Raw genomic sequence first — 16,418 nt, 5'->3', positions numbered from 1 at the left:
TAGAGTTAATTTTACTCTAAGTAGAGTCACATTCTTTTAATGTAACTCTGAGGTGTAAAATGATAGTAGTTAAAATCGAGTGTTAAAAATGAGTGTTTATATGTCAAATCTGGAGGTGTTACAATGGAAACATTAACTCTTGACCTCTTAACTCTGAACTCCTACAGGGGCTATGACACCAACAGAATAAATTCACAGACTCCGCCCCCAGCACCATAGGCTCCAATCGAAGCTGAAGTGAAGCCGTTTCAGAACATTTTGCTCTACATATTTGAGTTGTTTGCCATGCTTGGTAAGTCATTTTTTCAAAGATTGTTTCAATTATTATTAGCTTTTACTTCTGTGGCTCTTTGGAGTTGAGACAAAGCTGTGTGGAAGGCATTAGCCATGTTGCTCGCTGATAGCATAATATTCTGTTTTAGCTAGCTGAAAGGTATTGTTTGCGGGCAAATACCACAGCCTTGAAAAAAAGCTTGCATGTGAATTTTCAGTCAAACTTTTGGTCAAATACACCTAAAACAATGTCTAGAATGTGAAATGTTGGTATAATGGTGCTACTTGAAGCCTGAAAATGATTGCCCATAAAAAAAAACGAGCAAACAGCAGTAGCTGACGTCCTGACTGGATTCTACGGTAGCATTTAGATCCCTCCAGAGTTTTGTGCACACGGTCTAGGTAAAAATGAAAAAGGTTGAGGTTTTACATTTAGTTCAGTATTACCTGTTGCCTGTGTCCTTGTCTTTTGGGAAAATACTTTACACAAATAATGGCTCAAAGAGGATTCCTTTTTTTTTTTTTTTACTATGCTGCAATTGTTTACTGGATTATTTGTGCCATTATTTAGTGTCAACTAATTTTTATTCAATCTCCGCACAGGATATGCTTGTGAAGATGGAATATGGGGGAGAGCAGAAGTGCGTTGAAGTTCCACAAAGGGATGAATGAAGGACATGCATGTTGTATTGAAGAAATAAGTGTTGAGAATGCTGTTATTTGCATTTACCAGCTCACCTATGTCAGACCTTTTGATAAACAAAATTCTAATGGAAGTGAGAACATGTACACTGTTACATCTTTCAGAAAATGTTTTGAAATTGTGGTACACAGTTCAGAATAAATGTTTTTCAAAAACCATTTTATCTTTTTAGTAAATGTTTATTTCCAAAAGAAATTTCTAGAAGTTCAGAACAGTAAAATTCCCGCTTTTTAGAATGAATTAGAAGATAACTCTTACGTAGTTAAACTAAAATACTCTTTGAGAGTTAATATATAAACTCTTAACACCAAGTGTTAAATTATCAACTCCAGACAGATTTGGTGTTTAACACTAAATCAGAGTTAACGTACCAACTCTCCAAAAAGAGTTAAATTAACACTCTCTGGTGTGGACCCATATAGACACTTTAATAGTGTTGAAATCAAATCCGACAGTGTTAATTTGGACATGCTGGATTTGCTGTGTACTCTTTCAAGGATTTTTGATATGAAAGGAAGGTTGGAGATTGGCCTATAATTAGCTAAGACTGCTGGGTCTAGAGAAGGCTTTTTGAGTAAAGGTTTAACTACAGCCAGCTTGAAGGCCTGTGGTACATAGCCGATTATTAGAGATAGGTTGATCATATTTAAGATTGAAGAATTAATTAATGGCAGGACTTCTTTGAGCAGTTTTGTAGGAATGGGGTCTAAAAGACACGTTGATGGTTTGGAGGAAGTAATTATTGAAGTTAACTCAGAAAGATCAATTGGAGAAAAAGAGTCTAACTTAACATCAGTGGTACTAAGAGTAGCTGTAGATAATATTACATCTGTGGGATGATTACTGGTAATTTTTTCTCTAATGATAAAAATTTTATTTGTGAAGAAGTTCATGAAGTCATTACTAGTTAACGTTAAAGGGATGGTTGACTCAAAAGAGCTCTGACTTTTTGTCAGCCTGGCTACAGTGCTGAAGAGAAACCTGGGGTTGTTCTTATTTTCCTCAATCAGTGATGAATAGCAAGATGTTCTGGCTTTGCGGAGGGCTTTCTTATAAAGCAGCAAACTATTTCTCCAGGCTAAATGATGATCCTCTAAATTTGTAACACGCCATTTCCTCTCCAGATTACGAGTCATCTGCTTTAGGGTACGTGTTTGAGAATTATACCACGGAGTCAGGTACTTCTGATTAGAGACCTTAGTTTTCACTGGAGCTACAGTATCCAGAGTCGTACGTAGTGAGGAGGTGAAATTATTAACAAGATAATCGACCTCTGTTGGGGTAGCGTTCAGATAGCTGCTCTGCTCTGTGTTGGTACAGGGCATTGAAGATGATAACAGTGGGTGGATTATATTCTTAAACTTAGTTACAGCGTTTTCAGAAAGACATCTACTTTGATAAAGTCTACTCTCCACCGCTGTGTAATCAATTATTGTAAATGTAAATGTTATCAGGAAATGATCAGACAGGAGAGGGTTTTCAGGAAACACTGTTAAATGTTCAGTTTCTATGCCATATGTTAAAACAAGGTCTAGAGTGTGATTAAAGTGGTGGGTGGGTTTTTTTACATTTTTAGAGAAACCAATTGAGTCTAATAACAGACTAAATGCCATGTTGAGGCTGTCATTTTTAGCATTTACATGGATGTTAAAATCACCCACAATAATTATTTTATCTGAGCTCAGAACTAAATTAGATATAAAGTCTGAGAAATCAGAGAGAAACTCTGTGTAAGGCCCAGGTGGACGATAGATGATAACAAGTAAGACTGGTTTCTGAGTTTCACAGCTGGGGTGGACAATGTTAAGCATCAGGCTTTCAAATGAATTAAAAGTCTGTCTTGGTCTTTCATTAATTAATAGGCTGGTGTGAAAAATTGCTGCCACACCGCCCCCTCGGCCTGTGCTTCGAGATTTCTGGTAGTTAGAATGATTCGGGGGTGTTGATTCATTTAAACTAACATAATCATCCTGCTGCAACCAGGTTTCTGTAAGGCAGAGTAAATCAATTTGTTGATCAATTATTAAGTCATGTACTAACAGAGACTTGGAGGAGAGAGACCTAATATTTAATAATCCACATTTCACTGTTTTACTCTTTGGTTCAGATGTGGATACTGTATTGTTCTTTCTTTGTAATTGTTTATGTTTAAGTTGTTTGTTGTTGGTTTTTAGTTTGTTATTTGTCTTTTTGGAAGCTGACACAGTCTCTATGGAGATGGGTTTTGGGGGGGTAGCAGGAGGAGAGAAGTTGCAGAGAGGCGTGTAAGACTGCAACTCTGCTTCCTGGTCCCAACTCTGGATAGTCATATTTTGGGGGGTTTAATAAATTTGTCCATATTTCTAGAAATGAGAGCTGCTCCATCCAAAGTGGGATGGATGCCGTCTCTCCTAACAAGACCAGGTTTCCTCCAGAAGGTTTGCCAATTATCTATGAAGCCCACATCGTTTCTGGGACACCACTCAGACAGCCAGCAATTTAAGGAGAACATGCGGCTAAACATGTCACTCCTGGTCATATATGAACAAATCCTGAAAAAGACCAGGGACATGCATTACTGTTAGGGCAGTATCAATAAAGCAACACAAAGACTACATAAAATATACTGAATGGATGTCTAGCAGTTGTCTGTCAGCTATCTTGTATCCACATTAATTTAAACTACCAGCTAGATGACCTCTGAGCTGAGCGGGAGTAACACTGTGGATACAGAGCAGCGCTAATGATGTGGACAAGTAGAAGTTTCCAGCAAGTAAACCCCCTCCCACCCACCCCCCAACACACACACACACACACATGCACACACACACACACACACACACATGCACACACAAACACACACGAAAAAACTAAACTTTCTTGGCAACAATATGGTGTAAATACAGTTAACGGCTCGCAGTGGAATACAGAAATATTCTGATGCAGTTGTCTCCTGAGTACAAAAGAAACAGGGAACAAACAGTGGGGTGGCTGTAGCTCAGGAGGTAGAGCTGGTCACCTACTGATCGGAAGGTTGGTGGTTCGATCCCTGGCTCCTCCAGTCTGCATGTCAAGTATCCTTGGGCAAGATACTAACCCCAACTTGCTCTCCCATGCATCCATCGGAGTGTGAATGTACTTAGAAAGCACTACGTAAAGATAAAGTGCTTGTGAGAATGGGTGTGATTGGGTGAATGAGGCATGTTGTATAGAGCGCTTTAAGTACTCCGGGAGAGTGGAAAAGTGCTATGTAAGAGTGCTTGACTTACATTGATCAGGTTGCTAAGATAATTTAACTCTATTGTGAAGTCATGGGTGAGAGCTAACCAGCCACTCTTGCTTGGTTCATTTCAATAAATTTAATAAAACTTTGCCTCAACTGTTTAGGGGTTGGAGCAATTTTTATATATAATTTGCCATTTCTGTAGACTCAAAAGTAATTAGATTTTTTTATAATAATTGATTTTTTACATTTACAATACATTGTGGTTACACATATATTTGGGTTTGCACAGTGGAATACTTTGCTATAATGCAGCTCTTTCTGGATGAATACTGCGCACCTCCTGGGTTAACAGGTTTATCAAAAAGTCCCAAAAATAAATTTGTCTATACATAGATTCCAGTAATGCCACACAAATGACCTCAACCCTGTTTCAAAAACTATTAAAAAAAGAAAAAAAGTACACACATGCTTACTGAAAAATGGTCTGCTAAGTCACACCTCCTCATCACTCATCCTAAACACAGGTACGCCACAGGGTTGTGTGCTTAGCCCCCTCCTTTATTCCCTGTTCACACACGACTGTGTTCCTAAACATAAGTTCAACACCATTATCAATTTTGCGGATGACACAACCATCATAGGCCTCATCACAGACAACAATGAGACGGCCTATAGAGAGGAGGTGATGGCACTGTACAAGTGGTGCCTGGAAAATAACCTGTCTCTCAATATCAGCAAAACTAGAGAAATGATAGTGGACTACCGGAAACGACCAGTCAGGGAACACCAATCCATCCACATCAACGGTGTCAAGGTCGAAAGGGTCAGCAACTTCAAATTCCTTGGAGTCAACATCTCCTGGACCCTTCACACAGACACTGCTATCAGGAAAGCTCGCCAGTGACTCTACTTCATGAGGAGGCTGAGGAAGTTTGGCATGAACGCTAACATCACCTGAAATATCTACAGGTGTGCGATTGAGAGCTTGCTGACGAGCTGCATTACAGTTTGGTACGGAAGCTGCTCTGCCAGCAGCTGGAAATCACTACAGAGGGTGGTGAAGGCAGCAGAGCACATCACTGGCATGAGGCTTCTTGCCATTCAGGACATCTATCTTATATTTTATAAACATTTTGCTCTTACTATTTTTTACTTACTATACTGCTGAGTGACTGTCTGCTGCTCTTCAAATTCATTTGATTGCAATGTTGACCCTGTGCTAACTTGCATATGACAAATAAAACTGAAACTGAAACTGAACTGAAGTCAGGTGCTTTAAGCACTTAAATCAGTCAGAAGAAGGTAAAGACCTATAAAATAAAAAAAAATCCAAAAAACCCACATCCATATCTACAATCTGTGAGTCTTTCAGCAGACAGAAGTGAAGGCTGATTCACCAAAAGAAGAGTGATGGAAAGGTTACAGTCTTTAGTTGAAGATATCCTTGTTGCTTTGATAGATTCTCTGGGGTGAAAATATTAAAAAATAAAGCAATGGAGGAGGCACCAAACCATTTAAATCTTAAAACACCACATACATATTGGAAAATAATTTTAAAACTCATTAAGTGATGTTTCTCCAGAATCTTGCAGTGGTGATATTGCACAGATTTTATGTTCAGCATTTTTAAAGTTTCTTTATAAAGTGATTCCAGTGGTTTAATGACTGTTTCCCGTATGACATATGAGAAAAAAATCATGGCATGCATGGTCTTGGCAGAATCCATTTCCAATGTGCAATGTGCCTAAAATTGATCCGATTATACTTAATGGTTTTCATGATTTTCTTAATGTGATTCTTAAAACAAAGATTTAAGTCAAGATCATCCTAAGACATTTAAACTCACTCCCACTTTCAGTCTTCTCATCTTTAATAAAAAAAAAATTCTGCTCTAGCAGACTGTTTTGTTTTTTTGTTCTTTTTTTGTTTTGGGGGTTTTTTGGGGAGGGGGGGTGCAATCTTAGTCATCAGCTTGTTTGTTTGTTCACTGTACATTTATGTTGGAATTCATATTATGGCAAGAACCAATCAGATATGTAAAGAGAAATGACAGTACATCATTACTTTAAGCACTGAGGGTCAGTCAGTCTGGAAAATTGCTAAAACTTTGAATGTGTTCCCAAGTGCAGTCGCAAAAACCATAAAACGCTACGACAAAACTGGCTCACATGAGAACCGCCCCAGGAAAGAACGATCACGAGTCACCTCTGCTGCTGAGGATAAATTCATCTGGGTCACCAGCCTCAGAATTCACAAGTTAACAGCACCTCAGATTAGACCCCAGATAAATGGCGCACAGTTCCAGTAGCAGACATATCTCTACATTAACTGTTCAGAGAAGACTGTGCGAATGAGGCCTTTATGGTCAAATACCTGCTAAGAATCCACGACTAAGGAAAAGCAACAAGGAGAAAAAATTTGTTTGGGCCAAGACACACAAGGAATGGACATTAGTGCAGTGGAAATCTGTGCTTTGGTCTGAAGATTGCAAATTTGAGATCTTTGGTTCCACCTGCGTTGTCTTTGCACGATGCGAAAAAGGTGAATGCATGGTCTCAAGATGCATGATGAAGGCAAAAGGGCCAACAAGTGACAACTCGGTGAACAACAAGTGACAAATGGGTGAACAAGTGCTCAGTATCTCTGGGAACTCCTTCAACACTGTTGAAAAAAGAGTGTGCAAAGCAGTAATTAGGCTAATTTGAAGAATCAAAATATAAAACATGTTTTGAGTTATTTCAGTTTTTTATTTACTGTATAATTCCATATGTGCTCATTCATATGCCTTCAATGAGAATCTTCAATGTAAAAAGTCATGAAAATAAAGAGAAACCATGAAATGAGAAGCTATATCCAAACTTCTGATTAGCCTCTGTCTGAAACAGCCGGCATGATGTGGAAGCTCCTGTACCTCATGCCTGACAGCAGAACATGGAAAGTATATGGCTGGGATATAACTGCCACATCAGGTTGTGCACAGTAAGGGGCTATACATATCCCTGAGGGGGCACCCGTACTGAGACTGCATCAGTATGCATCTTCGTCATTAATAGAAGATTAACTTCACAAATTTCCACTCCTACCAGTGCATTAGCAACATCGTGCTAATTTCATAATAATAATAATGCATTTTATTTGAGGATGCATTTCAGAAACCCAAGGTCACCTTACAAAGAACAAAATTAATAAAATGAACAATAATCATAAAATACATAAAATAAGTTGAAATGGCAAAACGGAACTTGACAACAGATAAAATCAGCACTAAAGCGAATAAACCAGTTTAAACAGATGTGTTTTGAGCTGTGTCTTAAATACGGAAAGGGAGTCAATATTTCTTATGGCTGGAGGAAGAGAGTTCCAGAGCGACTGAAAGCTCTGTTCCCCATAGTAATAAGCCGTGAGGATGGAACAGTAAGATGAATAGCAGATGATGATCTGAGAGGGTGGGAAACAGTGGTGATGTGGAGCAGGTCACACAAATATGATTTATGGATACACTTGTATGTAAGAAGTAAGATTTTAAAATTTATCCTGGCTTCTATGGGCAACCAGTGAAGCTGCTTAAGAACTGGGGTAATATGAGCTCTTAATGGAGTATGAATTATGACCCGAGCTGCAGAATTTTGAAGAAGTTGGAGTTTATGAAGGGACCTTTTAGGGAGAACAAATAGGGGGGAATTGCAGTAATCAATGCGGGATGTAGTAAGACTATGGACAAGGATGGCAGCAGAATGGGGAGTAAGGAAGGGGCGGAGTCGGTTAATATTACGTAAGTGGAAGTAAGCAGACCGGGTTATGTAATTAATGTGAGACTGAGATGAAAGAGTATTATCAAGTATGACACCCAAACTCTTAACCTGAGGGGATGGAAGGGTAGGAGAATTTTCAATGTTAATGGAAAAACTGTTGGATTTGGTTAAGATAGATGGTGTACCAACAAGTAAAACTTCAGTTTTATTACTGTTAAGTTTGAGAAAATTGGAGGAGAACCAGGATCTAATCTCAATAAGACAGTCTAAGAGGGAGGTAGGTGGGAGGGATGAATTGGGTTTAGAAGAAATGTAGAGCTGGGTGTCATCGGCATAACAATGAAAATTTATATTATATTTTCAGAATATATGACCAAGAGGGAGCATATAAATAATGAATAAAAGAGACCCTAATACTGAACACTGGGGCACACCAGCAGAAACAGGATAGAGACTTGAAGAATGGGATTTAAATTTTCAATAAACTGAGTGCGTCTGAGAGATAGGACGTGAACCAGGCAAGGGGTGTGTGACTAATGCCAAGGGAAGCTAACCGGTTCAGGAGAATATTGTGAGAAATGGTATCAAACGCCGCACTATGCTCAAGAAGGATGAGAACAGATAGGAGACCAGAATCAGCTGCCATCAGAAGGTCATTGGTAATTCTTAACAGAGCAGTTTCTGTGCTATGATTGGGGCGGAAACCAGATTGAAATTGTTCATAGAGATTATGGTCATTGAGATGTTAATGAAGCTGGGAGGCGACAACTTTTTTAAGAATTTTTGAAATAAAGGGGAGATTTGATATAGGGCGAAGATTATCAAAGTTATTGGGGTCTGCACCAGGCTTTTTGAGAATTGGAATAACAGAAGCATTTTTCAGAGATGAAGGAATGATTCCAGTGTTCAGGGAGGAATGAATAATATTGGTTATGAGAGGTGCTAACGAGGGAAGGCAGGATTTAACTAACACAGTAGGGAGAGGGTCAAGTTGACAGGTGGATGACTTAGATTTTTTAATAAGATTAGATACATCAGTTATGGAGGGAAGAGTAAAGCTTGAAAATAACTGACAGGAAGACAGTGGGGGAAACAGGAAGTCTACTTCAGAGCCAGAAGCTCCTAAAGAGTTAAGTTGACGGTGAATATCTGAGATTTTACAAGTGAAAAAAGAGATAAGAGAGTTGCAAAAATCAACAGAATACATGTGGGAGGGGAATGTGTCTGGAGGTTTTGTCATTTTACTGAACAATGAAAAGAGAGACCTGGAGTTACCTTCATTAGAACTAATTAAACCAGAGTAGTAAGCAGATTTGGCTGAGGCAATGCAGTCCTTATAGAACAAAACATGATCATTGTACATTTCTTTATGTACAATAAGTCCGGTATTCTTGAATAGACGTTTGAGTTGGCGTCCTTTAGCTTTAAGATGACGCAGGTCGGGGGTAAACCATGGTGCTGAATGGGAAAATGAGACAGTTCGATGTTTAAGGGGAGCAAATATGTTAAGAAGGTTATGAAGGTTGACATTATAATGGCAAACGAGTTCATGAGGGGTTGAGGAGCTGTGAATAGATGGAAGGTCATGGACGGCAGATGAAAAACCAGCTGGGTTAATATTACTAATTTTCCTAAAAGTAATATTACGAGAGATACAGGTTTTGGAAGCGATTATGTTTGCATCAAAAAACAATGTGGCTTTACAATGGGTGGGGGTAATGCCAGAACAACAGACCAAATCCAGGATATGACCTTTAGAATGGGTAGGGGATTTTATGTACTGTAGAAGCCAAAAACTTTCCAGGCAGGAGGTAAAATCTCTGGAAAGAGGGATTTTATCATTGTCCATATCAATATTGAAGTCACCAACAATTATCAGATTTGGAAAAAGTACAGAGAAATGAGTGAGAAGAGCAGAAAATTCAGTTAAAATCTCCTTATTTGGCTTAGGTGGCCGATAAACAGTACATATGATGGTGGGGTAGATCCAGGGAGCTGTAGTGCTATGTATTCAAATGAATGGGAGGGAGGGGCAGAGACAGGGAGAACTTTCCAGTGCTTCCGGTAAATTATCGTGAGACCTCTGCCCCCCACCAGTAGGCATCGGGTGAAGTGCCTTGCCCAAGGACACAACGACCGAGACTGTCCAAGCCGGGGCTCGAACCGGCAAACTTCCAATTACAAGGCGAACTCAAAACTCTTGAGCCACGATCGACCACCCATTGTGGTCAACAGCCCAGTCAGTCTTGCGGGGAGGATGACGAGTTTGTGACCAGATGGACAATAGTGAGTTAGTGTCACTGATGTTGAAATTCCGCCAAAGCCCTCGGCGGATATACCTGCGGCGGGGCTTGAAGGCGATGTCCGAGTAGAAGTATAGAGCCACAGGTGAAGAGACAGCCAGGCAAAAACCGATTCGCAAAAGATCCGTAGCAGAGTACTAGAGAAGAGCTGTCGTTGGGTGATGAATGATCGATAAAAAAACCCAGGTGAGCATGAGCCACACCAACACCCTGTGGATCCGCATCTTAATCAGGGCCGAGCAGTGAACACAAACGTAGGGACCGAATAACCAGTTGACAGCTGCAGCGCAAGCAATAAAAGCCTGCAAATATTGCAAAAACAAGTCAAAACAGGGTTGCACCTTAGATACTCGATTCAAATTGTCATCAGCAACTGAAAAAATTATAATAAAAATTGTAATAATAACCGGTGAGCAGCAGCAGCCAAGCACGCCAGTGTCCACTCGACCGGAACCCACTCTGTAAAACCATTTCCTAAGTGTTGTACACAATTATATGTCATTAAGGTAATTATTGAAATTATAATTATAATAGTGTATAATAGCCATTAAAAATGGTTAGACCTAAATATTAACCATAGTACCTATTTTCTTAAGATTGTTTAATTCAGGATTACAGGCAATCTACAGCCTCTCCCAGCTTTCATAGAGCAAGACACAAGGTACACCCTGGAAGGGTTGCCAGTCTTTAACAGGACTAACACAAAAAGAAGCAACCATTCATATTTACATTCACACCTTCAAACTAACCTAATATGTATGTCGTTGGACTGTTGGAGGATGAGAGGGTACCCACAGGAATCCCAGGGAGAACATGTGATATGCCATACATAAGGGCACCAGCCAGAGGATTAAAACCCAGGATCTTTTTGCTATGAGACAGTAGTACTAGTGGCACCACATAGTGCTGTAAAACATTCTGCAGAGATTTCAGTTTGTAATAACATTGTAATTATGGATTGCTGCGGATTTTTTGGATGCACAATCATGATGTGAATCTCCTGTTCCACATTCCAAATACCCTTTATTGGATTGAGATCTGTTGACAGTTTAAGAACTCATTGAAACCAGTTTGAGATCATTTGAGCTTGGTGACATGGTGGCAAGCTCTCTGAAACCCTCCCCTGGACCAGGAGGGATGTGCAGTGTACTGGAAAGGTGCCAAGGAGGTATACAACAGTTTTGTAGTTGGTAGTAGTTGTAGTTGGTTAAATAACTTGTTGGGGCAGTGTGTGAGGATGCGTTCACAAATGATAAAACTTATGATGCCTGTGCTGTGCGCTGCGGCGACGCAAAGTTGTTCGACCTGAGTTATTGTTCGGCCAGAAGCCACAGGGGGTGTTGGACCTAACTAAAGAAAACTGGGATGAAGGTTCAAGCCAAGCTAGGAATAAAATTCACTACATTCTGGACCAGAAAGCAAAGCTACACAAACTGGGAAGTTCTCATGGAATAATTTGCTCAAGTCCCTGGAATGTCAGCATCTCCTGTAAAACAGAGAGGCTCATCTCAGGCAGTTTTCAACGGGAAAGTGCTTGTATTGCTTGCTTTATTCAACCCACCAAGTAGCAACGGCTCTTGGTGGTCACGTGGCAAGTAAGAGACATTAATTATGAAGTGGTATGGTCAGACAGGGGCGGGGCCGCACAAATCCATCACCTCAACCTCTTTAAAGCATGGAGAGAGGCTAAAATTGGTTCTCTGATGAGCTTGGTTAAGAAAAGAAATGATTTGGAGCCCGAGGTGGCAAATTCAAAGTTATAACAAAGATAAAATCCATAGGAAAGTACAACTTGGAGTTGTGCTTCCGTGTCTGTGAAAGAATATGCTTGTCCATTGTTTGATTAAAACCATGGCCTGGATGCTTCCCTGCATCAGTTAAGTTATATTGACATATCATATTGAATTATGCAGTCTGAAAACACACAGCGTTAATTTATGATTTCAAGGAAGTGTCTATCATGAAGTTAAACTACTTTTTTTTGAAGATCATGTGAGTTATTTTTCAAAGACCCTGCAATACTTTTCCCAAGGAAAATAAAAAAAATAGAAATAATTCTAAAAGAAACAATTAAATAATTCTTCTTAGAAAATAAACATAAACATCCACTCTGAAAACACAAGAAACACATAGCACTGATCCCGTATGACACTTTTGATATTTGTTGGAGCTAAATCTAGTTCCTGACAGAACTGGCAGCAGTAGCCACATCTTACCTTGAACAATGAGGTGCACTTTTGTGGACTGTGGTTTCTTGTTTGTGAGTATAGAGCATACATAGGGCCCTTCATCATGGACATCAACATTTTGGATTTTGATGCTGTACTCTGTAACTGCTGTGTTTTCCAACAAGATGACACGAGGATCCAGAGACCACTTTTCACTCCCTGCAAATAGAATAGTGGTGCGATTGAGCCATGCCACTCGTGAGACTTTGCTGTCCACATTGCATCTGGCAGGCAGAAAGAAAGAGAAAGAAAGAAAAACATATTAGAAGTTTATCCCTGGACATTAGTTTTAACTTCCAAGAAACCTCAAACGAATTAGATTAGATGACAGTTCATATTATAACATGAGGTGTTGCTTATGAAATATCTATGCCATATTTCCTTTCCTAAACCAAGTGGATGACCTGAATACAATCTTCTCAAGAAACTTCATCACAAATCATCACGTCATAAACACTTTGGAGGACATTTTCCCCTTTGTTTAACAAGCCTTTCACAAGCATGCCATTGATAAAATATTTTAATATAATGTTGATATTATATTAAAATATTCACACTATTGAGTTCCTGTTTCTCTTTATTCTTTATACAGGGTGGGCCATTTATATGGATACGCCGTAATAAAATGGGGATGGTTGGTGATATTAAAGTCCTGTTTGTGGCACATTAGTATATGTGAGGGGGCAAACTCCTCAAGATGGCTGGTGACCATGGTGGCCATTTAGAAGTCGGCCATCTTGAATACAACTTTTGTTTTTTCAATAGGAAGAGGGCCACGTGACACATCAATATTATTGGTAATGTCACAAGAAAAACAATGGTGTGCTTGGTTTCAACGTAACTTTATTCTGTCATGAGTTATTTACAAGTTTCTGACCACTTATAAAATGTGTTCAATGTGCTGCCCATTGTGTTGGATTGTCAATGCAACCCTCTTCTCCCACTATTCACACACTGATAGCAACACTGCAGGAGAAATGCTAATTACAGTTACTTGTCAAAATGTTATGTTGCTTTTTGAAAACAGATTCAAAAGTTAATGTTCTCAATAGCAACAAGGCTAACTAATTTTATTACGCTCATTACCTCAATTTAGCTAGAAATAAAGTAACATTTAGATAAACATGAGTCAGTGGTCATTGCTTGAGTGTAAAAAAGTCAGACACTAGCTATTGGAAACAAAACATCCTCAGGACATTTTCTTTAAGAGGATTACAACCGTAATTAAACTGCTGTCTGATTTATTTGAGCAGCTTAAAACAATACTTTGCGTCATTCATGTCAAAGATGTCTACTTATTTTTTTAATTTAGGGGAAAAAGCTAAAATTGAAAAAATAAAAAACACACTAAAATGTTCTTGGACACTTATAATATTCAAAGCCACAATATAGTAAAACATTTTCTTGATAGCATCAGTAAAACGGTGGACTGAAATGGCACGCCATTTTATTAGGACTTTTCAAGATAAATATGTGCTTCACATCAAAAATAGCCTACTAAAAAATATAAATACACAAAGTTACCTAAAAGGAAATTAAAATGTAAGTCTTTAGTTACTTAAAAAAAGACTATTGAGTTCACAGATAATAATAAAAATAAATTTTACATTTTATTTAAAAGCACCTTTCAAGACACCCACCCAGACTTAACGATAAAATAAAGCACAATGTAGAACAATGACAAAAAGAAGAACAAAAAAAACAAGTTAAGTTAACAAACTATAAGGTCATAGCTAATATGCAGATTTTAACAAAACAGGTTTTGAGTTGAGATTTAAACTGGGAGCAAAGCCTGGGAGCAGTGCAACTGAAAGCTCTGCTTCCCATGGTGCTGAGGTGAAAAGAAGGCACAGCAAGTTGGATAGAAGGAGAAGATAGAAGTGAGCCGGCTGAAGAGGCAGTGCTTAAAAGGTTAGAAAGGTAAGGAGGAGCAAGGTTATGAAGGGCCTTGAAGGTGAGCAGAAGAAGCTTGTATACTATTTGCAATTTCACAGGGAGCCAGTGAAGTTCCTGAAGTGATGTGCTACTAGGAGGGGGTTCTGGTAATAATGCGGACAGCAGCTTTTTGAACCAGTTTGGGGAAGACCATGCAAGAGAGAATTACAATAGTCAGTGCGGGAGGTAACAAGACTATGAACAACAATTGATGCAGACTGTGTGGAAAGAGAAGGGTGTAATCTGTTAATGTTGTATACAGTGGCTTGCAAAAGTATTCGGCCCCTTGAACTTTTCCACATTTTGTCACATTACAGTCACAAACATGAATAAATTTTATTGGAATTCCACGTGAAAGACCAATACAAAGTGGCGTACACTTGAGAAGTGGAATGAAAATCATACATGACTCCAAACATGTTTTACAAATAAATAACTGAAAAGTGGGGCGTGCGTAATTATTCAGCTCTCTTTGGTCTGATTGCAGTCAGTTGCCCATAGACATTGCCTGATGAGTGCTAATGACTAAATAGAGTGCACCTGTGTGTAATCTAATGTCAGCACAAATACAGCTGCTCTGTGACAGCCTCAGAGGTTGTCTAAGAGAATATTGGGAGCAACAACACCACGAAGTCCAAAGAACACACCAGACAGGTCAGGGATAAGGTTATTGAGAAATTTAAAGTAGGCTTAGGCTACAAAAAGATTTCCCAAGCCTTCAACATCCCACGGAGCACTGTTCAAGCGATCATTCAAAAAATGGAAAGAGTATGGCACCAAACCTACCAAGACAACGCCGTCCACCTAAACTCACAGGCTGAACAAGGAGAGCGCTGATCAGAAATGCAGCCAAGCCACTGTAGATGGAAATAGATAGAATGGGTGAGATCATTTGATATGAGATTTATAGGACAGTGAGCTGTCTAGGATGGCACCAAGGCTCTTAACCTGAGGTGAAGGGAAAACTGTGGAGTTTTCAATAAAGAGTGAGATGAGTAAAAGTGATTTGTCTTCAGTAGGTTGGATTTAGTGCCAATATGAAGGATTTCCCTTTTATTCTCACTGAGTTTAAGAAAATTAGAGCTGAACCAGGATTTTAATTGGGATAACCATTCTGTAAGAGAAGAAGTTAGGAGGGAGGAATCAGGCCTGCAGGAGCGATATAATTGGGTGTCATCAGCAAAACAGTAAGTAAGTAAAGCTCAAATTTAGGGAAAATGGTACCAAGAGGGAGGATGTATATTAATAAGGGCCTAAGAGGGCCTAAGACTGAACCTTGGGGTGCACCAGAAGTGACTGGGAATAGACGAGAGCGGAACGATTTAAGTTGAATAAACTGGGAGCGGTCAAGGAGATATGATTGGAACCAGGCTAGGGATATGTCAGAGATGACAAGACAGTTAAGTCTGCTTAGATGAATAGAGTGAGACATATTGTCAAAGGCTGATCTCAGATCCAAAAGGACAAGAATATTGAGAATACCAGAGTCCACTACATGTAAAAGAGTATTAGTAACCTTTAAGTAAAGTGGTTTCTGTACTGTGACATGAGCAGAAGCCAGATTTAAATCTCTCATAGATACTATTATTAATCATGTGTGAATGAAGTTGAGCTGCAACAATTTTTTCTAGGAAAGTCTTTTAGAGATGATGTTAAATTAGAAATCGGGCGGAGGTTGTTAAAGTAGTCAGGATCCAAGGAATGTTTTTTTCAGTATATAAGTGACTGAAGCAATCTTGAATAAGGGAAGAACAATACCAGTGGTGAGTGGAGAGTGAATGATAGAAGTGATGAGTTGGAGAGGCAAGATTTCACGATGGGCACGACAGGCTTTGATTTACATACGAATTCAGAAATATCAGCTTTATCAGGAGACTCAAAATGGAGAAAAGGCTCTGAAGAAGGGATAGACACGACATTCAAACTGAGTTGCTGGTAATTGTTATTCATTTTTGTCAGTGTTGGGGAGTAACGGAACACATGTACCAGCATTAAAATAAAAATACAAAATATAAGTAA

The 16,418-nt window shown here is 39.1% G+C and overlaps 1 protein-coding gene across 2 annotated transcripts in view; it reads right to left on the bottom strand.

Annotated features, from left to right (window-relative positions):
• opcml (opioid binding protein/cell adhesion molecule-like) overlaps positions 1 to 16,418 on the bottom strand; it is a 442,688-nt gene that overhangs the window by 125,927 nt on the left and 300,343 nt on the right. For both annotated transcript variants that reach the window (XM_086307912.1, XM_086307911.1), the window contains one exon: positions 12,453 to 12,688. In XM_086307912.1, coding sequence (XP_086164038.1) covers positions 12,453 to 12,688 — 236 coding nt within the window. The remainder of the gene's footprint in view (positions 1 to 12,452; positions 12,689 to 16,418) is intronic.

Source organism: Aulonocara sp. 'chitande type north' Nkhata Bay, linkage group LG10 (assembly GCF_057382095.1).
Source record: "Aulonocara sp. 'chitande type north' Nkhata Bay isolate Kocher_YH1m ecotype deep benthic linkage group LG10, A_spYH_male_GT1.1, whole genome shotgun sequence".
Lineage (NCBI taxonomy): Eukaryota > Metazoa > Chordata > Actinopteri > Cichliformes > Cichlidae > Aulonocara > Aulonocara sp. 'chitande type north' Nkhata Bay.
The sequence above is the reverse complement of the archived record's forward strand: the minus strand, read 5'-3'. Positions and strand labels throughout refer to the sequence as shown.